The sequence below is a fragment of the Macaca nemestrina genome, chromosome 6 (genome assembly GCF_043159975.1).
Source record: "Macaca nemestrina isolate mMacNem1 chromosome 6, mMacNem.hap1, whole genome shotgun sequence".
NCBI classification, from domain to species: Eukaryota; Metazoa; Chordata; class Mammalia; order Primates; family Cercopithecidae; genus Macaca; species Macaca nemestrina.
This window is the reverse complement of record NC_092130.1, coordinates 62,738,406-62,763,997: the sequence shown is the minus strand read 5'-3', so window position 1 is coordinate 62,763,997 and position 25,592 is coordinate 62,738,406. Positions and strand designations below refer to the sequence as shown.

Genomic DNA, 25,592 nt, shown 5'->3' with positions numbered 1-25,592 from the left:
CCCTCAGAAAAATTAGAGAGGCCTTTTAAATATTTTCCTAAAAGCAGAATTTGCAAAATGGTAGAACCTTAGGAGGAATCTCTTTTGAAAGCAGAGCCCAAGGAAGATTTTGTTTTTTGTTGTTGTTGTTGTTTTGTTTTGTTTTTCCGATTTCTTTACAGCAGTGAAGCTCAGGAAAATTAAATCAGAAGGGAGAGAAAGCCAATATAAGGATGTGTTCTCAGCCTTTTTCCACCACTGTGGTTGTTTGTACATGATCCATGTATGTGAGCTTTGAGATCATTCCACCAACGACACAGAAAGGAGAGTGATTATTGAGTAGCTTAGGTACCGCAATGGCCAATGTGTGCTCCACTTGCATTTCCAACTACACAGACTCTGACACTGGGTGACTGCTTAAGTGTAGCTTGCTGAGGGTTCAGAAAAGCCCTCGATGAAAAAGTGAAATCTACTCAGTGTTGCTGAACAGAAGTACATCAGGTTCCCCTCAGAGGGGTTGATTTCCTCAGCAACATCCAGAATATTGTAGGGTGTAGACGATGTAAGTTGAAAAGCAAGAGCTATCCAATACACTCAGCCAGGTGGTGGGGGAATGAACACCTCTGGCAGATGTATTTTGTTTGGTTGTTGCAGGAATTTTTTTTCCAGTTAATTGTCAATATTTAAAAATCAGTAGAATTCATATAATAACCCAAATGTTGTGCTTCACCTCCAAAAATGAGACGAGTCTCTCATAGATGTGTTTTGTTTAGCCATCATGAAATCCAATTGTTTTGCCAATTAAGTTTTAATCTCTAAAATGAAGGTGATGTCACATAGCTATCTGGATTATAGATCACTGCAAAACTCAAACTCCTGGGCTCTAGTGGTCCTTCCACCTCAGCCTCCCAAGTAGCTGATTTGCTTCACTTCCTAAAATGAATCTTCTATCCTTGATGGATTCACATTACCTCAAGGCTGGAAGGAAGTTACATGTGTGGTGTTCATACCCTTTTTAGATGGGGACATAGTCAACAGTCTCTCATTCACTCATGTTGCTCCCTCTTTCTATTTGCATACTTGTCTGTCCGCCGCAGATATTTGTATGTGAGACCATAATTCTAAAGACCGGGACCCCTTCCCAAGGTAGATGGTTAATGTGTTTGCGTAATTGGAAACATCATTTGCCCATCTCTATTCTGCTCTGTGCCCTGAGCAGCTGATGTGCACAGATGGCATCTCTTGGGCACCTTTTCCACTGTGGCTTCAGGTTGTTCTCACCAATGGGAGCCATTGGCAAGAAATCAGAGGGCAGGAGGAAAAACAAGTTGGGGAATATTTTCTCCACTCTCTCCCAGTTTCAGCATCACAGCTGTGAAAGTGGCTGCATCCCTCTGTAATAACAGCTCCCCTGAACTATTACTGGTCTCTAGCAGCTTAATATTCTCCCCTTTCCCTTTTAGGCTGTTACTAAACTTTGGATAACTCCACAGTATTCTTTGGGTTTTCAGAAACCTGATCTCACTACTCTATGCTGTCCCTTCATTAAAATAACTTCAGCGAATTCACCTGATCGAGATTCTGTTTATTGGCAGGGTCCTGACTAATATTAATAATAATAGAGCCACCCTTCTCTCAGCAGTCATTTGTCAAACCCTCTTTTCACTTTAGGGAAAGAAAAAAATTCTATTCTGAGCTGCTTTTACCTTCACTGCTGATCATGATCCAGTCCTGTTTTCCCACTTAGCTGACCACGTGCACTACTGAGGCCTAATCTGCTGCCTTGCTTTGGTTTACACTGTCTGCTTCAACCTGACAGCAGATTGATTGACTACTGGGCCAAGAGACTCCTTGCTGGGCTCTCAGGTTACCCACTGTACTTGCCAAGGCTTCAAGTGACCGTAATGAGTTTCCCATGCACCAGCTGTAGCCCAACCTGTCTTGCTTGCAATAAGCAAGGGCAGTCAAGTCTCTTATCTTTCTTCCCTCCTCCAGATCAGTGTTTGTGACTTTAGATTATTTACTTTCTTGATAACAATCTGTGTAGAAAAGCCTGTGGAGACCACCTTTGATCCTGGTATGGCAAGGCAAAGATTCCTCCAGAAGAGAGGGCACTAGAGGCTTTACGAAAGTTGTGACTCTAACCTTTGCACAGCTTGAAATGATGAGTAAGCTTTGGATCACTCCTTGCTTCATCTTGCAAAATACCGAAATGTCTAACTCTCCAGGCATGTGCAGACTCCTGACGATCTTCTGTCTCCACTGTAGCTCTAAGCAAGTTCTAAGCGAGCTCTATCAGCACAATTTCAGATTCAATATTTCAACAGCTGTCCGAGCTCCTGCTCTTACCACCGCATCAAAATATTAGAATGAGACAGACTTGGGTTTGAACACCTATTTTGCCAATATGAACAAGTTACTTAACTTCTCTCAATGTATTTTTTTATCATTAAAACTGGGATAATAATTCCATTCAGGAAGATGGAAGTAGATAAGTTATGTTAATTACTATCCTAGTGTCTATTATGTAATAAACATTTAACAAATGTTAGTTTCTGTCATGAAATGAAGTCCGAATAATTCATCCCTATTATCAAATGCCTGCAAAGCATTAGCCAACTTTGTTAAATTCTCAATCACAGCATAGAATCATGTGGTTAAGAGTATAATCTGTGGGCTGGGAGCGGTGGCTCACGCCTTAATCCCAGCACTTTGGGAGGCCGACATTGGTGGATCACAAGGTCAGGAGATCGAGACCATCCTGGCTAACACAGTGAAACCCCATCTCTACTAAAAGTACAAAAAAAAAAAAAATTAGCCAGGCTTAGTGGCAGGCACCTGTAGTCCCAGCTACTCGGGAGGCTGAGGCAGGAGAATGGCGTGAACCCGGGAGGTAGAGCTTGCAGTGAGCTGAGATCGCACCACTGCACTCCAGCCTGGGCGACAGAGCGAGACTCCATCTCAAAAAAAAAAAAAAAAAAAAAAAAAAAAAAAGAGTATAATCGGTAAAAATCAGAAAAGTCTGGGCTGAATTCTGGCTATATACCTTCCCAACTGTATGATGCTATAAAAGTCACCTGATCTTTCTGCATCTGAATGTATTAATTCTGGATTTCTATTGCCTGGGTTCACATTCTAGCTTTATCCCCTTACTACCCATGCAAACTTAGACGATGTACTTTACTTCTCTGTGCTTCTGCTTCCCCATCTGAATTTAGATTTTGACTGGAGATCATCTACCTTATTGGGTCATTGAGATAATTAAATGACTTAATTCTTATCAAGTGCTTAAAACAATGTCTGTTCAACATAAGTTAACAAATACTCATATCTTTATATGTAAGACTGGTATGATATTTACTCACAAAATTATTGTGAACATTAAATGAAATAATAAATTGTGCCGAACCAGAGGAAAGTGCCAACATCTGGCCATATGGCATTTTCTTAAGTAACACAATAAGCTGTTAACATAATGGCTGACACATATTTAGTGCTCAATAAATGTTACCTGTCACCATTTTAATATCATGTTAAGGTAAAAATTCACAACTCGCACCGACGTCTCTGCATGTAATTGATATCATTAACACCCTATACTTTCTCCTCAATAAGCCACCCTAATGCAGCCCAGCCTCAGATCTTGCTTTTGTAGGCCGAGAATACTGGGTCTATTTGGTCTAATCTTCTGTAGACAGAAGAGATATGAGCTTTCTTTCACTCCCAATACATGTTTTGAATCCAAGTTGCAACTCTAAAGAGAGTATCCTTTAATAGAGCTTTACAGGGACCTGGCCAACTTGTTGTCTAAAAGACGTAGTGTTGTTCTCCTCCACCCCTCAAGGCTCTGTGAGGCTGTGTGTACTGGCAATTTGTGTCCAGAAATTCCTTCTGGTTTGGGCCACTTCCAGACTGTTGCAAGCTATAATTCCATGAGTAGCTTCAAAGTTGCAGTTTAAAAACCTCTTCCATCTACTGTCTCTAGTTGGCTCTTGAACAGTCATCCTCTTGAAGTGATGGTTATGTCAATAAAGAAATTATGGCTTTTGGGCCGGGCGCGGTGGCTCAAGCCTGTAATCCCAGCACTTTGGGAGGCCGAGACGGGCGGATCACGAGGTCAGGAGATCGAAACCATCCTGGCTAACACGGTGAAACCCCGTCTCTATTAAGAAATACAAAAAACTAGCCGGGCGCGGTGGCGGGCGCCTGTAGTCCCAGCTACTCGGGAGGCTGAGGCCGGAGAATGGCGTGAACCCGGGAGGTGGAGCTTGCAGTGAGCTGAGATCAGGCCACTGCACTCCAGCCTGGGCGACAGAGCGAGACTCCGTCTCAAAAAAAAAAAAAAAAAAAAAAAAAAAAAAAAAAAAAAAAAGAAATTATGAAATTATGGCTTTTGGTGTGGAGCAAGAGAGCAGCTGGCAAAACTCTCCTGTCTCTTTCACTGAGCTCAGCTAACTTTCTGCCACTTCCGTCTAACATCAGAGAAACAGGATAGCACACCCTCCAGAAAACAAGGCAGGCTTGCCTTTGCCAGCACCAAGGAGAGAAAGGTGGTGGGAGGGCAGAGGAGTGCTTGGGCAAGAAGCTCCTCTTGTAATAATAATCCATGAGAAAATGACCAAGAAATGTACTAAAGGGCTTCTGCTTAGACATTTTCTTCAAGAGTATTTATATAGATCCACACAAATGGATAAGTTTATAGAACCACTACACTGAAGAAAGCCCTCTATTCAGGCCTCTCTCCCCACTTCTAAACAGGACTGAATGAACATCTCTGCAGACGATTTTTCAAAACTCATTTGAACAAAAGTGGCTACATGAGGTAACGACCAGTTAGGTAAAATGCGCTGGGAGAGAACAAGGGAAAATCCTTGCTATAAAAATATTTTTATTAAATAATTGGAAAAAAGGAATTAAACACCTGCAGTTTATAAATCAAAGTTACCATATGGTATAGAATATTTGCTAATAAATTCTTATAGGCACAACCCTAAAAGTGAAGCCTTTTAAAAGTTTTTGCTATGCTGCAATATCTTTTTATATTAGTTTATTTCATCCTATGACTTTTATTTCAAACTTTAAGTTAATAGATTATTAAATTGTACTTTGAAGCTCATTTCAAACTCATACTAGTGATAAAAACGCACAGCAGAGCAAATTACTGAAGAATAAATGGCAACAATGAATTAACAGTTGGGGAATTAGAATAATCTTTGGGCAGCTTTTATTCCACTTTTTGTTGATGCTCAGTTTTATGTTGATGCTTTGGGGTGATGAAAGCAATAGTTTGTTAATGGTAAAGTGGTTGTAGCAAGTATCTTTTCATTTTCAGACACTATATTGTGTATACTTTTAATTGTCAAATATTCGTTAGCATCAGCATTTTTTTCCAGACCTTCTTTCCTCTTTCGAAAAGAAACAACAGTAACACAAAAAAATACATAATAATCACTTCCTAATACTCCATTTACTTTTGACATGTAAAAGAAAAATTTTGTTTTTAAAGACAGATGGTACATCGCTTGCTCTATATTATAAAATTCTTCCCGGACACATATTGCCATGGACTCAAGTATCAAATATTCCAGCCACCATTTACTTTCCAAGTATTTCATGCTGATTAATTCTTACACCTTAAATGCAGGACATTAAAATGTAGAAATGGGTTCATTAAAAATGTATTATATGTACATATCTGAAAGAGTGTTGCAGAACCAAAGCAATACCAATGTCTAAGGTTTTGAAATTTGTATTGAATTGGCTTTAGTGTCTTGGCATATGCTTTTGAATATCCTTAATGATTCTAGCTCTTTGTCCTCTGATGGTAGATTTAACACTTCCAATTGTCCAAAGGGCTCTGGGAGCCAAGTTCAGTGCAAAAGGAGTATGAACTGGCTTTATTAGAAATAATTGCACTTATAAAATATTAAGTCCACTTTTTCTTTGTTAGTAAATTCACAAGTCATTTATTTTTAAACAACTCATGTAGTGCTACTATTTTAAGTTAAAAGAAAATTTTTATAGAGGTATTTGTAAAGTTTGACGTGTAAATCTGACTTGGTGAAAAGTGCAAATTTAAGATCAGTGGAATAAATGCTTCAAATATGCTGGATAGCCAGCAGGATTATAATTTCCTGTAAAAATCCTATTCTAGAGCAAATGTTTATAAAAATCCTGAGGAAAAAACAAAATCTAATGGGTAAATGGTGATTTATATTGAATCAGAAAGGTTATCATTGACATCTCAGCCAAAACTATTTGCTATGTCATAAAATCTCTCTCATTTTTAAAATCATAATTTGATGTCATTTGAAAGACACATGTCAACCCTGTACTGAGCTACTAATTATGTGTGTATATACATATTTTTATACCATATACATTGTATACATTAATATATAACATTATTTGTTAATATACATATATTTTCAATAATGTGTTATTGAATATATTGAAATTATTGAATAAAAATAATAATATATATTTTTAATAAATTTCAATGCATAATATACTTAACTATTTTAGTTAAAGTAAATCAGAATTCTACTTGTATTATTTGACACAATCTATTATAAAGTTTTTTAAAAAATTAAAATTGAAGTTTGCAAGAATATTATTTGGCCTTTCACATTCTTATTTTGAATAAAATAACTTTTTACTCTAAATCAATAAAAATTATTGTATATAATTTAAGAAATGTTTCTCATTTTTTTATTTCTCTTCCTAATCTTTTGCTATGAAGTAGGTTAAGTAGCAATTAGTGAATTATGTCATTAGAAAACATATATTGTTTTGCATTAAGATAATAGTAATAAAAAGCACTTATTTAATAAACAGATCTTTTTTCATGCAATTCCTCTTAAATTGCTATAGTTATTATCTAACTACTTTAAAAATATGCACAAACCCGAAATTAAAAATTAAAAATTAGCTAGAACTCTGAATGACTATACAGTATTATTGAAATTACATTTGGAGCCTCTGACTCCAATAAAATTGATTTTAGTAGATGTAAGCAGAATGGTACACTAATTTCAGCGGTGGTAGTTGTCACCATACAATTTTCTGTCTCAAGAAATGATGTAAAGACTTGAATAAATTACCTTCAATCTATACCCAAAAATATTCTGACTATCCTTCACTCCCCTCCTTAAAAAGGAAAAAATAATAGAAAACCTCTATAAATTTTAAACCTCAGAAAGGGAAAGGGCAGAGTGATAAATTATAATGCTTCCTAAAGTACTATGGTCTCCCATTTGCTTTCTTTTTTTTTTTTTTTTTTTTTTTTTTTTACTATACTTTAAGTTCTAGGGTACATGTGGATAACGTGCAGGTTTGTTACATATGTATATTTGTGCCATGTTGGCGTGCTGCACCCATCAACTCGTCAGCACCCATCAACTCGTCATTTACATCAGGTATAACTCCCAATGCAATCCCTCCCCCCTCCCCACTCCCTGTGATAGGCCCTGGTGTGTGATGGTCCCCTTCCCAAGTCCAAGTGATCTCATTGTTCAGTTCCCACCTATGAGTGAGAACATGCGGTGTTTGGTTTTCTGTTCTTGCGATAGTTTGCTGAGAATGATGGTTTCCAGCTGCATCCATGTCCCTACAAAGGACACAAACTCATCCTTTTTTATGGCTGCATAGTATTCCATGGTGTATATGTGCCACATTTTCTTAATCCAGTCTGTCACTGATGGACATTTGGGTTGATTCCAAGTCTTTGCTATTGTGAATAGTGCCGCAATAAACATACGTGTGCGTGTGTCTTTAGAGCAGCATGATTTATAATCCTTTGGGTATATACCCAGTAATGGGATGGCTGTGTCATATGGTACATCTAGTTCTAGATCCTTGAGGAATCGCCATACTGTTTTCTATAATGGTTGAACTAGTTTACAATCCCACCAACAGTGTAAAAGTGTTCCTATTTCTCCACATCCTCTCCAGCACCTGTTGTTTCCTGACTTTTTAATATTGCCATTCTAACTGGTGTGAGATGGTATGTAATATATTTTAATTTCTTTTTGCAAATTGTGATGATAGAAACATATAAAAGATTTGGATTATTATATTTCTAACCAGGAGAAAAGTTTATATAAATTATAAATGAGCTCAGAAAAGAGAAATATAAATTTCAAAGCAGCAAATGTGTGAATATTCCTTGCTTAAAATCAAATACAGAACCACGGATAATGATCAAAAATTCTTAAACACTATGTCAATGATTTTATCTCAACAGTGAAAATACTCTATGTGTAGAATTCCATGGCAAAACTGAAAGAAAAAATACTAAGTCAGTTATTAGACAAACTGCCTATTGATGAATTTTATAGGCATGGTTCTTAAGGAAAATAAAGTGAAACTGATTCACTTTTGCCATGATGAAGGGGGAGGCTGAGAAATTCACACTATAAAAAGTGGCTACAAAGCTGTATGAAACTGTAAAAAACAATCATTTAAACATTTGGGAATTATAAAAGATGCACATAACAAATCAAGGAGTGTTTATTCATAAAAATGGCTAAACTTTGAATAATAATAGTGAGAGCATGTGGCATTTTTATTGGTGATATTCCTATCCACACCTCATCTTTTTTGGCAAAGGAGTTCAACCAGGAAGAGCCAACCTTGAAAATTAACAGTCTGATTGCTGCTGCTAGTGGGGGCTCACTGATGTAAAGCACTGTCAGTAAAAGTGATGATCTCAGTGACACATGAACATGAGGGGTCAGCAGCTATATTAGCCTGAGATTGAAATCCTGTTTGGGACACACAGCAAGTTGACAGCCAGGGAATTTCCAGGGAGTTCCAGGATGTAAGGTAGCTGTAGCAGGCTTGATCAAATCTCTATGTATCCTGGGTTGGCCCAAGGCTCAGCTCATGCACAACAGAGACTGAAGGAGACCCAAGCTCCCCATATATCACTGGCTAAGGGAAGATAAAAACACATGCAGAGGATATGTGAAAGGGCCTGGCATAGGCCGGGCGCGGTGGCTCAAGCCTGTAATCCCAGCACTTTGGGAGGCCGAGACGGGCGGATCACGAGGTCAGGAGATCAAGACCATCCTGGCTAACACGGTGAAACCCCGTCTCTACTAAAAAATACAAAAAAACTAGCCGGGCAAGGTGGCGGGCGCCTGTAGTCCCAGCTACTCGGGAGGCTGAGGCAGGAGAATGGCGTGAACCCGGGCGGCGGAGCTTGCAGTGAGCTGAGATCAGGCCACTGCACTCCAGCTTGGGTGACAGAGCGAGACTCCGTCTCAAAAAAAAAAAAAAAAAAAAAAAAAAAAAGGGCCTGGCATAAAGTAAGAACCAAAGCAGACTTGAAAATGGCCTAAAATTTGAGTGTGTTCCCCAGGCCACACAGAGATTTATCAGCAGAGAATGGAAGGGAACCTGGCTAAACATGACTTTTGACAAATGTTTTGCTTAACACCAAGATATTCAGACACAGGAGAAACCCCTGAGGAGCCAGAATTAAAAATAAAAACTGCAACAAAAAGAAAACAAAAACTGCAAGTTCACACTGTAGGGAAAAGAAATTTCACAGATTTAATCCAGGGAAGTTACTAAGCAAGCAAACAAGCAAAACACAATAACAATCCTTAATAAAAATATCAGAATCCAAAGCTACTAAAACCTATAGTAAAAAATGTCCAATATTCCACAAAATCTTAAGAGACCTGAAAAAAAAGAAAGAAACGTGACATTCAGCAAAACTGAAAACAAAACCAGTCAATAGAAACTACCATTAATTGTCCACAGATACTAGATTTAGTAATGACTGCAAATGAGCTAGTATTTTCAAAGAGCTAAAAACAATGATATTTAAAGATTTAAAGGAAAGTATGACAATAATAACTCAACAAATAAGTAATATCCACAAAGAGAAACAAATTATAAAAATGAACCCAATGGGAGTGCTCACAATGTGATTATCAAGGTTAGCATAACTATTGAAAAGCTCAAAGTGTGTGAATTCAGACATTTTCAAGTTCTCCGGATGTTACAACTTGAATTCATTTTAGATACATATATATTTTTTTCTCAATAGGTGTCTAATGCTGTGTATAGCATTTAACAAAAGTTGGTGCTTTCTTTCTGAAAAAATAGGTCCTGGAATTTTCTGATCCCTTTTTTCCTCCTCCACCCAATACAATACTCACTTGCTCAAGAGCAATAAGTAACTCATCCTGGCAAATTTTGGAGGAAAAAAAAAAGACTAATGAAAGCAAATGTAACAAGTTTTCACTCAATCCAAGTAAAAAAGAAAAGATAAAATTAATATGTTATGCATTTTTTCAGGATAAGATTGATACTCCATTGATGGATGTGTATCAGTTTGCTGCTAAAAGAACAAAACCTAATTGAAAATGGTTACTAGAGTCCATCAATTTCACGTGTTGGTGTTACCAGCTGTACTTCCTACCAAGTTTCCAGTTCACTCAATAACCCAGAAACAGAATAAATTCAATTGTTTCTTTTAAGGAATAATATAGCAAAAAGCAATGTGAGATCAAATTAAATACAGTAATATTAAGTGTTGGAAGAGTTCATAATTGGACAAAAATACCTATGGCCTTTGTGATCAGAAAACCATCAAATAAAAAGTTGCATAAAAGGCTGCTGTGGATTATTGGCTGCATATCCAGATTGTATAAGGAAGACTCTCAACAAAGTGAGTTAGCCACAGCATCTTATAAGATCAATATGATTGAGCTATACAATCATTTTTTTTTTTTTTTTTTTTTTTTTTTTTTTCAGGGAACTGATGAACCAAAGGCTTGAAAAGTAGGATGGAGTTAAAGAATTGAAGCCCAGACTAAGATATCAAAACTTTGAATTCTTGCACTCAACTGCTCAAAAATCATTAATTGTTCCCCGTTGCTAAATGTGAACAGAGAGCCTGGAAAGATCAGTATGGTACTCACATTAGGATAGATTGGAGACGCAGTGTGTTGGAGGCAGAAATAAGATTTCAGAAAAAGATATTTTCAGAACAGAGATTTGGCATCAGAGGAGGCCTGTTGATCACTTCCAGATTCCCCACATCAAATAAAATGTTAAACTTCATTTTTATAAACATGAACCTTCTCAAACTCTGACAAGTTTGCATGCATAATTGAGTAACTTGTGACCCCTGACTCAACTTTAACATTCTTCAGTGACTTTGCAATTTTTTCTCAAGTCTTTCACACTTTATGAAACACATATTTTCAGAAAATTTTATATATATGTATTTATATATATATATCCTAACAATGTAATTAAACTTGAAGCTCAGTAATATATATCTTTAAATACTATGCACTATCATAAAAATGTTATACATAGCACCATCTGTTGGCTGAGGTATCTTTAACAGATGAGAAATGTTTTATGTAAATTGGATTAGAATATCATTGAGAAATTTGAAAAGAGAAAGGGAAAATAGTTTTAATTAAGATGAGGAAAGGATGAAGTCTATATGTGGTCACCGATAAGGAATGAAGCCTGGTAATTCAGATTATTTTGGCCTCTGCTAAGAGTAACAGCAACAACTATGACAAATTGATCTTGTAATAATTTATATTAATTCAAGATAATAAAAGTGATTTTTAAAAACCATCCTTCATACATTTTAGGTACACAGATCTCAAGTAAAACAGGTATAGACAGTAAATGCAGTCACCTTAAAGATGCAGTGCAATATGTAAAACAATTTATGAAATAGAGACACTATTTACTATGTAGTTAGAAGATGGAATTAACTAGATAATAAATACTTTACATGTTCCTCTTTGCTTCACTTTAGCCCATCTCTCAATATTCAATAGTGTAAAATGTATAGACATGCTGCATGGGAAATTTTAGTTATACTCACATGCACATCATTGGAAATTCAGTAATGGAATAAAACTCTATTCTTAATATTTATTTCTTAATGGGTGTTCTTCACAAGGACAGTTATCTGGTGGTTATAATTTTATTTTTTTTTTACTTTTCCCTAGGTTGTGTCTGTTGTTTTTAAGAAATACCAACAACTGAAAATTATCAGAGAAGTTCAAGAATACTATCTTCAATATTAGATTTTCACCATCTACTATGTCAGAAAATCAGTAAATATACATTAGGTGGCATGGCCCAATATTAGGCAATCCCTGTCTCTAAGGACTGCCGACACGTTATAATAAATGAGAAGATTCACATAAAGGGCAACACAGAAAGAAAGGTTATATGATTTTAATGTGTAACAAATATTTGACAATAAATGATAAAGGTGTTCACATGTGAGAGTTCTTTTAGACCTGAAGTAGTAGGTAAGACTTAGTGCTTATGTCTCTTGTCCTTTCCATGCTTATTCATCAGTCACTAAACTCCAGACCATTATCCTATTGTTATTTTCTAAATAAGGTTTTCATAGTTCTGTGTGTTTGCACAATGCATTCTCACCCATTCTCTCTTTCTAAACTCAGATTCGCTCTTTGTCATCTTAACATGACTTTCAAAGTGCTTTATCATATAGCCTCTGCTCATTTCCCAACTTCATTCTCATCAACGTCTCAGTGATATGATATGCTCCATGTATGCTGAACTTACTTATGTTTCTAAAACATGCTAAATTCTCTTTTCTGTATAATTGAAATTACTGTTTCCTCTGTCTACAATGCGTTCTTTTTCCACCACATCTCATCCCGTATCTCATTATTATTTTGTAATTCTAACTCATTCTTCTTCTCTCAGATTAGAAATCATACCGTTTTCAGAAGCTTTCCTGTTTTTCCGGTATGGATGAAGAATTATTCTTAAGTATTCTCCTGTATGTCTGTGTATTAGTACTTATAATAACTATACTGTAAATTCTCAGTTCCTTTCTAGCCTGTAATTTCAATATATATTCTTTAAGACTGAGATCTTACCGGGTAATACAGTGTCTAATATATGGTGTTGACACAATAAATATTTACAAGTAATTTAACATACAAATGAATTATCTCTCTTTTAAAAGCAGAGTTAATTGTTACCCTTTATATGTTTCCAGTTTGTTTTTTTTTTTTTTGTTTTTTGTTTTTTACCTTTTGTCATAAGTTACCATATTTATTTTAGGAAGTAGTTTAATCTTTATGTGCAAGGATAGGGACTCTCTTGGCAATTCCAAACCTTAGCAGAGTGGATAGCAGGATAGGCTTTAAATACATGTTTACTGATATGTTGATGATAATGATACAAAATCAGATTGGTGGAAGATCTTGAAAACTAAGATACTACAGTTTGTCTCTGATTCTGCTACAAATCAATTATAAATGCAACAGATATTTTTCATCAGACAACCAAAATTCAGAACTTTAGTCCTCCAAATAATGTTTTACAGCTATTTCTTTTCTTCATTTTTTTTTCTCTCTGACAGACGTCAGTAAACATGCTTGACATACTTGAAAAAAGTTATTATTTTTAAAGAAAATCTCTTTACTGTGGGATTTGCTGTTATGACTTCTCTTTTTCTATAGTAGTAAATTTGCTGTGGCAGTGAACACAAATATAAATGGCAAGAACTTATTTGAACTGGTTTTATGCATTAGAATAAAAATTTGCAGTTTTATTAGAATATTAAACACCTTTTGTTTTTATTCTAAGATCTTGAATTTGTCTGTATATCCTGGAAAAAGCAGAAAATAATCTTGGGAAGCTGAATTTAGTAGACATGCATACTGAACCCAAGTAATCTCAGGAGGACTGCAAATATGTAGTTATTCAGCATCTGCTAGACACTCTTCTGGATGCTGAGATATAGCGGTGAAAAAAAGCTCAACTGTTTTCATGGTGCTTATGGAGTTTTAAACATTGAAAAAAAAAAGAAAAAGCAAATACAGAAAAAGAAAGGAAGTTAAGATCAAAATAATTAAATAAGGTAATTTTATATGAGTATAACTTCCATTGAAAAAATTAGAAAATGACAGGTTTAAAGAGAGGTAGAACTTTAAATACACTGGCCAAAAAAAGAGTTGAGATCTGAAAATGATTGAAAGGGCAAATGAGGGAAAAAAAAAAGTGAAAAATGCTTTAAAATAGAAACTACTTAAAAGTGTGTTAAGCAAATTATCAGTTTTCTTTGATACAGTTTACATTTTATTAAAGGTATATTAAATCATGACCCTTGGTTGTTCCACCAGATTGGGCAATTTGGTGAATTAAAAGGAGTTATGTGAGTACAGCATCTCACTACAGATAATAGCTCTTGGTAGAGCCCTGTGTATTTAATAAGTGCTTAGGAGTACCTGTTGACCTGATTTGAGAATTTCTACTGGGATACATTGCTTTTTCTCTTTTATGACAAGAATAGTTTTAAAATAAAGCACATTGCTTAAAATCAGGACACAAGACCACAGAGACCACTGTGTAAGGCAAGTCCATTTTTAAGCCTAACAACCTTGAGGGTGTCCCTTTGAGCAGGAAGTATTACGTGTATACTGGGAAGAAATAGCTTTATTACTGCATCCATTCTTTAGGAATCACAACTATCCTTTCAACTACATAGTTTGCTTTGTCTCTTGGGATATGATTTGGATCTTTGAGAAGGAATGCAAGATTGTTGGTCTGGCTTGAAATATTTGCACATGGTAATCTAAATCCCTGAAGAAACTTTCAAGTTTCTGGCCAAGGCTGCTGCTATTGAGAACAATAAATATGTTTTCAGAAACTCAGAGCAATAGAGAATGAAATAATTTACTGGTAACCTTTTCAAAACTTTAGTTTCCTATTGCGAACATAAGTTTGTTTTTTTGTCTCATTTGACTATCAATTTTGAGTTGCTTTGCTAAATTTTTCACTGGGTCAGGGCCAGGTTGCTCGAGGGGTGGGGAAGAAGCACAGAAAATTGACTAGGTGTAGGCTGCTTTTGAGACATGTTTTCTCCTTTGCATTCTGTGTTTAATGTGTTTAAGAGCTTTGGGAAAAGGAGTTGTATTACCTGCTGTGGGACAAATTCCGCCCTCAAAAACAAAACATAATTGATTTATAAGTTAGCAGTAATATACGCAGAGAAAAAGTTATTGATACTTTTATTTATCAATATAATTATTAGGGTGCAGGAAGGGCTAATTGACATAAACATTTAGTTGCACAATTTCACTTTTAAAAGTTAGCCTAGTTCAACTCTTTGTGTATATTAACACAGATAGTCATAGAAAACCCAATCATGGAAATTTATTGACAAACATGATCCCCGTTATATGTGGGAATTAAGACCATTTCATTATGTACACTTTATTTCAGGTATTGGCATATCTGTCTTTATTATCATAATCACTGAGGTATGTATGAAAGTAGATGTGTTCCTGGAACTCTTTATATAGCTTTATACACTTTATCTCATTTAATATATACAATAACCCTGTAAAGTGGCTATTTTTTTATGGCTACATATTATGAATGAGAAACAAAAGAGTCTGAGAAAGTTTAAGTAACAGGCCCAAGGTCATACCCAAAATTTCCAAGTTGTGCACAAGGTAATTTCCAGTACCATAAATAGCCAATAGGAAGATTCAAATCAAAATGTAGAATTTTGTCTATTTTGTGAATGCTTTGATAATCAGTGATGATCAGATTATCAGTGATCCTTGATAATCTCAATTTTTTGTGTGTGAGAACAAGAAACCAATGTGATGGTCAAATTAAAAACATTTTCTCTAAAAATACTAAACATTTTGGGAGTCAGTACTAAGTCGAAAGGAACAGAGAAGTAACCCCAAGAGAGTAAAAAAATCCCACTTGCATTTCTGTTTTCCAGTCTAAGAAGTACTAGGTAGGCTCAGCTAACTCTGTAAGCATACGATTTCTAGAAGTGAGTAAAGAAATCCTTGGCTTCTTCAAGGTGTGTCTCCTGTATAGCTACTCAGACGTTGCAAGGAGAGTATGAGAGAGTCAATACAGTCCAGAGAACAATGTTTGGGTTAGGGAGGCTGAACGCCTCCACCTTGACTATTCGTCTTAGGAGCAAATCCCCAAATCTACAATGTAAAAATGGTGGCTTGGATACAGTTACTATCTGAGGTCTTCCCCAGATACATATTTTTAACTATATGCCTTAATTTTTGCCTTCACAACTTTCTTAATGGGCCTCTTCTATTGAAAGCATTGTATTTTAGCCACAGGAACTATTGTTCTATGGAGATCTGAATCCAGTACCTAGTTCACCTGTGACTTCATCATTTAATATAGCAAATTAGTTTGTTATTATGAAAATAAAATTCACGAGTAATTTTTAATGTCAGCTTTGTGTATTATAGCTAGACATCCTTGACACAGATTTATTGCACTTTGTGGCAAAATATGTGAGCCAAAGGAACCTTCAAGACAGCGACGAGAAATATTACAATAATGCAGTGTTTTGTGATGAGATAGGTTAAATCAAATAACACTGGTGTATTGTGAGGAAAAATATACAAACAGTTATAAAGAGAGGTCATGACACGAGTTCATTCACATTTAAACAGGCTAGAGGAAAAGAATCAGGTTATTTCTGAAAGTCGTTGTGAGTGAGATTGATGCTTATAGTTTTAGGAAATCAATACTGTGCTGTCTCTGTAGTACATCTTGATTTGTAATTCATACCGTGGTATGAAATGTTATAAATCTTCAGGAAGAAAAGGGGCTAAGCCTGAGGAGTTCATTCTGCAGAAACTAATGTTAGAGCAAAATGATGACTATCCCAGATTTTACACTTATTTCCTTCTCTTTTACCTATTAAATCTAGCTTTACGGTAAAAAGCCATGATATCTGTCAAAAGATATAATTGAAGGTAAGCCATATTTGTTTTTCACTTATTGAAAGTCTAATTTTCATGCTAAATGTAACTGAGAAAATGTTATGATATATAAGGCTTAGTTAAAAAATGTCAATAGAGGGATGTATAATTTTTAAAATTATTTGAAAATATTCAAACCTTACAACCTTGTATTTCAATTTATGACCCAAGTGGTGAGCATACAGTCACCATGAAGAAGAGAAATAAGATCTAGTTTCATTTAATAGATAAAATATGACATGATATTTTAAAGTTTAATGAAAACTACCCTATTTGTTTCTTTGAGTACTTATTACATAATAATTTATTGTAAGTTTTTAGAAGAAAGTGACAGTATCTATGTTTCATACTCCATACTGAATAGAAAAATTTGGACACATCATTAGACTCACAGTATATACATATAGAATAGCACAGCACAGTATAGTGTAAAATTGAGTAGATCACAAGACCTTCTCAAACACTTTCAGTTAAATCCATCTATATTTAATAGCATAAACACTGTCCTACCTTACATTATTGCTTGTAACTACAGAAATATTTTAAAAAATGAAAATTTAGGCTCACTAAATTAATGACTGATTCTGATCAATTTATCTGCAAACCTAACATCAGTCTGCTAAATTCTACTTTTTGGGCCAGATGATAAAACTTTTTCAACACTGAGGCATGTTTTTATTCAGCCTTTCATTTTTCGTTAGCACACTACAACATATTTCCTCATCACAATCATGGTAACATTATGCCCTACAATATTCATTGTTTTAGAATCAAATGAAGCACATCACACTTGATTATATACATATGTTCCAGCTACCTACTCACCCTGCTATCTGCAAGAAATCTTGACCCTTAAAAGATTGCTAGCTCTATTCTGTGGGCAACCAAGATGGTTTTTCAGTAGCGTTCTAGAGACGGTGTTCACAAGAGCCAAGTTTTGCACAACTTTTTCACACTCTATGTTAACTGACACAACACTGGTAGCTTGAAATTGACCGTGGAGGAAATATTTATACTATGGAAATTGGCAAACCCCATGAATCAGGCTTTTTTTCTCTCCTCCCCCGCCCCGCCCTCGGCTCCTGTGATAGCCAAGCATGTTAAGTATACCAGTCTACCACCGGTTTTCCTTTCTTTTTCTCTCTTTCTTCTTCTTCTTCTTTTTTTTTTTTTTTTTTTTTTTTTTTTTTTTTTTTTTTTTTGAGACGGAGTCTCGCTCTGCCGCCCAGGCTGGAGTGCAGTGGCCGGATCTCAGCTCACTGCAAGCTCCGCCTCCCGGGTTCACGCCATTCTCCTGCCTCAGCCTCCCGAGTAGTTGGGACTACAGGCGCCCGCCACCGCGCCCGGCTAGTTTTTTGTATTTTTTTTAGTAGAGACGGGGTTTCACCGTGTTAGCCAGGATGGTCTCGATCTCCTGACCTCGTGATCCGCCCGTCTCGGCCTCCCAAAGTGCTGGGATTACAGGCTTGAGCCACCGCGCCCGGCCTTTTTTTTTTTTTGAGACAGAATCTTGCTCTGTCGCCCAGACTGGAGTGCAGTGGCGCAATCTCGGCTCACTGCAAGCTCCGCCTTCCCGGGTTCACGCCATTCTCCTGCCTCAGCCTCCCTAGTAACTGGGACTAGAGGCGCCCGCCGCCACGCCCGGCTAATTTTGTTTTTGTATTTTTAGTAGAGTGGGGGTTTCACTGTGTTAGCCAGGATGGTCTCGATATCCTGACCTGGTGATCCGTATTGTCTTTTCTATTGCTTCCCATTTTTACTGAAGAAACAACAACAACAACAACAAAACATGGTGATGTTTTAACTACTTCTGTTATAAACTCTAAGCCACAAATAATCATGGGATCCAGCAGGCCTGCAAAAATGGAGATTTACAGATTTATTTTGGAAACGAAACATCTTTATTTCTTACCATTTGTAGTAACTGTAAGTAAGAGGAAAACATGTTAGTTTTAATACCCAATTCAAGTATATATTTTGATACATTGTATTTTCATACCCAAACTCTGATGAACTTTACAGCCTTTGATAATGGGAAATTTGGAAAACATTCCTTCCTATCTGGGCTTGTAGACTCATTTCATTTGGAGATTGAATTTGTCTTTCTATTATTCCCTCCTTGTTAAATTGAACTTTTGGAGTAGTCTTCAAACAGTGATGGAATGCATAATATGATTACCTTTTAGAATGAAAGTATTAACGAAACAACAAAAACTAGTACTAGTGTTAAATTGTAACAGGTATATTTAGCCATGTATGTTTGTTTACTATACTTGCCTAGCATTTTTTCTCTTCTATTTTATATGTGGGCCTAGAATCTACTTAGCATTTTCTCTTTCATTTTTAATTGAAATACACTTATGAAATAAGTATGGAATTCACATGGGGAGGCTTTCCATTTGTTCCACTATGTATGTCAAAGTACATGTGATTTATACTTTTTTCTTTAAGTCAAACAACATTAGTTTTCTTTGAACATCTGGCGGGCATCTGGGAGATCTACTCCACGCAATATTAATCAGAATATCATTGTGCAGTATGGGTAATGACCGATGTGAATAGAATATATTTTTACGTAGAAAAGTTCACTTTATGGATTTAATACTACTCAGTGTCCTGAAGTGCTTTGGTTTTCAACACAATTTAAGTATACTGCCAAAGTTTTATTTATTTTGTCAATTTACACAATATTTTTCTTCCAAAGTGCTGTATAGTAATCACGACCAGGCAAGACCCAAAAAGCTCTTAGTCTTCCATCTTCAGTCATTTTCACTGAACATTTTCCTAGGAGCTAACTTTATAACCAACAGCTATCTGGTTTAAGATATAATGCAGCTGGCCAGGCAAGGTGGCTCACACCTGTAATCCCAGCACTTTGAGAGGCCAAGGTGAGTGGATCACCTGAGGCCAGGAGTTCAAGACCAGCCTGGCCAACATGCTGAAACCTAGTTTTTGCTAAAAATACAAAAAAATTAGCCGGGCGTGAAAATTGCTTGAACCCGAGAGGCGGAGGTTGCAGTGAGCTGACATCGTGCCATTGTACTCCAGCTTGGGCAACAAGAGTGAAACTCCCATCTCAAAGAAAAAAAAAATATATATATATATATATAATTATATATAATAAATATATATAAACATATATATTTATATATAAGAATATATAAATATATAATAAATAAATATATATATTATTATATAAAATATATATATTTATATATATTATTATATATAAAAAAAAAATATATATATATATATATATATATAGCAGCCTTTTTCTTTTTTTTTCCCCTTCCATCCTCTTCTGTGTGAAAGGGACACTTTCACTTTGTTTTGTCAATAGTCTGCTCCTCTCTCTCTGCCTCTCTCTCTCTTTCACTCCCTGTCCATCTCTTTCCTTATTAGGAAACATTTCAACTTCTGATCATGGAAAACATAAAAATTCAATTGTTGATGTCGTGCTGTGTGTTCTTTTTTTTATTTTTTTAAATTTTCATGCAACTTTGCCCTCCTACCCTATGTAAATTGTTTGCTTTCTTTTTGTTCTTCTCTGAATGTCTCCTATTCTTAGTCCAGTTTAAAAGCCCTTAAAGTCAGGGCTATTTATTGTTGTATGGGGGTCAATCTTACTATCTCAATTTATGAATGAAGAAATAAATAAGAGAAAATAGAGAGACAAATATAAGAAATGTGAATTAAAATGATATAAATCTAAGGGCTTTTAGTATGTTATTTGGTGTTTAAATTATTTTTGAAGGCATTCTTGAAACCCAGATTCTCAAATAACGAATAACTGGCATGTTTAAATTTTTTAAAAAAATTTATTTCCATTGCTTTTTAAAATATTTGTTGAATGTTCCAGTGTTTTTTAATTGTTAATCCTCTGAAGGGAAAGACTCTGTTTAAATCATCATGTAAAGAACATTATGCTAAATAGAAACAAAAGATACATTTTTCTGGTAATTAAAATAATAATCAAATATTAACTGGTTTTGCCATTTTCCTTTTACTTATGGTAGCAAATGGTCAGTATGGTAAGAGGCAAAGTGAGTGAGTTATCTCTGAAGTTCCTTTATCTTATGTTTCTTTAACAATTATACATAAATATGTCTATAGCTTTGAAATCTAATTCTGAAGCCAGGATTACAAATGTGAAGGCAATAGGAGTACCTGCTGAACATATTCTTCCCAACAAATAAAACCAATAGCCCAAAATTACTAGAGATGACTGCTCTCTTTTTATCACATTGGATCTTCTTCAGATACCAGAATCAATCAGAGATTCTTGATTTCCAGATAAATATGATTGTGGTAATCTTGATTTTAAAACATAGCACATACTTTTAATTTCTACAAAGATATAAAATTTGATATTTCTCTCTAGTTCTTATCCCAGTTTCCAAATGAATTTGCCTGTGATGATTATATACTATTAAACTTTGACTGAGGTCTTCCCCAGATATAGCTACATGAGTCACTGTTTAAAACATTTCTTTACAGATGTTTGGAAAGTGCTCTGGGAGTTGGTGTAATAGAGGGTGTTTACTTATATGCTGCCTCAAGTAAATCAGAGACTGTTATTTCACATACCGGAAGCCTAATGAGCCAATGGTGACTGCAAAGTAAAAGCAAACTGGGTGTTATTCATCCCACACGTAGCTATTAGGAAGAAGAAAAACCAGCTGTAGATTACGCTAAGTCAAAACAGCAGAACAACCAATTTTACCATTTCCTACCATTGCTTTAACAATTGAGTTTAGCACTTAAGAGGTCACAAAGCAGTTCTGTATCTAACAACTGTCATGTATTAAAATAATTTAAATAGACATCTCTCTTCTTAGAAGAGAAAATAAGACAGTTTCTGGCAAAAGATTTATTGAGCAGATAACAACTCAGAAAGCAGTCTAAATAGAGGAGAGTGGAGCAAAGGCACAAAGAAGGGGCGACCCTTGATTTCCTCTGTGTTTCCCTGCAACCCCCTAAGCCCCTTAGTAGCTATTTTCTGCTGGCTATGTAGGTCATTATTATGGCTGGGAGTGCATTAGGGATTCACTCTTTTACTCCTATATTCTGAGATGCATTTTTCTTGTACATATACACTTACAAACACAGACATATACTCTTTTCTAATTATACTGTTATCCTGGAAATTTCCACTTTTGTGATGAGGATACTAAAAGCACAGAGTCAGGAAAAAGTGACAAGAAATTTCAAATTTTAGGGGGGTGTTTCTTCTTTCTAGACTCCAATGGCTTGGAACTTCTGTTCTCTTGGGAGAGCAGTGTTTGTGCTGATTGAAGTGACTGAATTTATAAGCAAATTGCTGAGCTGGAGATAGGAGAACAGACATCAACATGAGAGGAGGAAGAGAGTAAAAGCCTTGGTCACAATGAAATAGTAGCATGTAATTTTTAGAACAGTAAGGAAGGGATCAAAAAGTGGAGAAAAATACAAATATTTGAGGAAAATGAAACAATGCCTCTACTTGATTAATCAAAGCTGGATTTAGCCCACACATTTGTGATACACACACTTACGCACACATAGAGGCACACAAACATTCAGGCTCACATTCCCAATGAGGGAATGTCAGTTACTTTTAAATGTTTTTACTTCACTATCAATAACCAAAATTAGTGCTCTGATTGTGTTTTCAATGTCAAAATATTGCGAGATAAAACAGAACTGTTGTGCCAAATTGTGCTTTCTTGTTTCAGGTTCACTAGTCCACTTGTTAATTCCTTACAAGAGCCAAGGATTTGAAACTCAGTTGGCGTGAGTGAAGAGGTGTACCTGTCCTTGATCCTTGTTTTTCCGAGCTTGTGGACAGTCATGATCTTTTCATTTTATGTGATCTCATGGGAAAGAGAACTGCACACCTGCTTGGCTCACACTAAACTACATTTTTAAAAGCCTAAATACATAACAGATGCACCAGAGGATTTATTCTGGGAGAAATTTTCTTATAAATTCAGATAGTTAACACATACCCCACAGTCATAATCTCATCCCTATGCTGTAATTATGGTATAGATTGAGTAAGTTGGCATTGTGTATTCCTTATGGGAATGAATCCAATATATTTTCTACATATTTGTTAGATATACTCAATAAAACATATTGCACATATATTTAAAATACGGGACAGCTTTATACATGCTATTGGAAATATAACCTAGTTAAATATTTCTAATGACAGTAACAGTGTTGACAGGTGATATTCTGTTTGCAAATCTTTCCAGAACTTATCGGGACCACCAAATCTGTCAGACACTCCTCTTTGTTTTTGTTTTTGTTTTTGTTCTGAGACAGAGTCTCACTCTTTCGCCCAGTCTGGGATGTAGTGGTGTGATCTAGACTCACTGCAACCTCTGCCTCCTGGGTTCAAGCAATTCTCATGCCTCAGCCTCCCACGTTTCTGGGATTACAGGCACACACCAAAACACTCAGTGAATTTTTGTGTTTTTAGTAGAGACGGGGGTTAGCCATGTTGGCCAGGCTGGTCTTGAACTCCTGGCCTCAAGCAATCTGCCTGCCGTGGCCTTCCAAAATGCTGGGATTACAGACATGAACCACTGCACTTAGCCTGTCAGATAGTCTTGAAACCTACTTCCTCCAGGAAACTTTCCTCAATTAATTCGAGTGATGCTGAAGCCCTTGACATAGAAATTCCACAAATCCTCTGTCTTCGTGGTCCCTCTAAATGTGGCTTTACAAAATCAAAATGCTTCATTTACTCCTTCTGATTTTCCAGAAAGTAATTATTCTGTGTCATTGCTCTTGAGACAGTAGATGTTACAATCACAGTGTCTCAAACTTACTCATTAGTGTACTGCCAAATGTTTACCATATTCAAGTTATCAATTGTAATATGTTATAAATTTCACAAAATTGGCTAATTTTTGTATTTAAGTCATTTATTTAAAAGGGACATTTTAATTACTACTATACATCTGAAATTAGTATTTTTCACAAATGAAAGATAAATATAAAGGTAAAACAATAATAAAAACAAAATAATGTAATTAAATTTCAGCTTGAAACCTTCGCCAGCTGAAGCTAATTTAATGCCTGATTCCCAATTGTCAGAAAGCACATAAGCAAGTGTTAAATGTTAACGACTTAATAGTAACAGGCGTAGACTTGCCTCTGATGTAAACTGAGAGAATAAAAAAGCAATCTTAATACTTACAAAGAATTCTTAGAAAGAACAAAAATTAAAAAGGAGTAACCTTTTCACCATTTTTTAGTAATGTACTTGTATTACTGACTACAGTCAATGTACCATCGCTGTAGTAAGTCACATATTTGGGGACCTTCTGCCTTGCTGATGTGCAGTATTATGTCATCTGTAAAGTATACAATATGATATAAAATATAGACAGTAACTTTTTTATACAGTAAAAAAAGGTAAAAGGAAGTCCACTTATGTGAAGTTCAAAAACACTCTAATCATGGTAATAGGAGTCAAATTAGTGATTACTTTTGTGGGTTAGTTCGTGACAGCAGAAATGCAGGATACTTCTGCAGTGGGGGGTGGTAATATTCTATATCTCAGTCTGGGTAGTAGTTACATGACTGTGTTTACTTTGCGAAAATACATTCAGCTGTACACAGTGAATGTACACATTTAAGTTGTGTGTTATGCATCAATAAAATATTATTTAATACAATAATAAGAAGAAGATATACTTGCTTACTTAGGAGGAAATTCACAGAAAGGATGGCTTCATGGTAAGTAGACTCCAGTGGTGTGTTAAAGATGGCTTGCACGGGCTTGTGAGAATTAACAGCTAATCTTCTGGAGTTTTGTAAGCTGGCTGTTAAACGCAGTCATTGCCAAAAATCAAATTATATAAAATTATGTTAAAATTAAGGGTCATAAATATAACTCATTATTTTCTAATTAGTATACTATTGTTTATATTCTTGAGGTTATTTACATCTAAGTTCTATGATGAAAATACCATATAATGTTCTACTCCACATCTTTGCCCAACTCTGCTTAGTGACATCAAGGTTGTTACCTTAAATCAGCCATGCAGGGAGTATTTCCACCACAAAAATTATCAAACAATGTAAATTAGGGCTTCCTTTACATCTATAGAGCCAATTGTTAAGTATTTATAGCACAACACTGCTACATACAGTGTTTCAACAATGACATCAAAAATCAAAGACATCTGCCTGTGCTTTTGAGGTCTTACTCATGAATTCCTTGCCTAGACTATTATCCAAATGAGTTTCCTCTAATATTTTTATAGTTTCAGGTCTTACAGTTAAGTCATTAATGCATCTTGAGTTGGGTTTTGTATATGGTGAGAGATAAGAGTCCAGTTTCATGTTTTTGCGTAAAGAAATTATTCTGGTGTTGGACACACAAAAAGTCCTGACATCACCACTACGCACTACAGTCATGTAACAAAATTACATTTGTACCCCATAAATTTATACAAGTAAATTTTTTTAAATTAAAAATATTTGTAATACGTACAACTAATAAAAAAACTGGTATCAAGAATATGCAAAAATCTCTATAAGTCAATAGAAAAAATGATAGACACCCAAACAGAAAAATAGGCAGAAGGCCCAAACCTTGCAAAAATGTATATATGTGATCAAAAAGTATGAAAATATGTTATACTTCATCAGTCATTAGGAAAATGTAAATTAAAATCATAGTGAGATACAAATATAAATGCATTGGAATGGATAAAATAAATAAATTGAAAAATCTAAATGTTGGTGGCATTGTGGAGCAACTACAACTTTTATACCCAACTGATAAAAGTGTAAATTTGTACAACTCACATGGCAGGACTTTAT

At 35.4% G+C, this 25,592-nt stretch overlaps 1 protein-coding gene across 2 annotated transcripts in view; it reads left to right on the top strand.

The window, feature by feature from the left end:
* The window catches only part of LOC139363791 (uncharacterized), a 49,219-nt gene extending 36,981 nt beyond the window's left edge, over positions 1-12,238 (top strand). For both annotated transcript variants that reach the window (XM_071098574.1, XM_071098571.1), the window contains exon 3: positions 11,976-12,238. In XM_071098574.1, coding sequence (XP_070954675.1) covers positions 11,976-11,995 — 20 coding nt within the window. In that variant the 3' untranslated portion in view covers positions 11,996-12,238. The remainder of the gene's footprint in view (positions 1-11,975) is intronic.
* Positions 12,239-25,592: the final 13,354 nt, after the last annotated feature.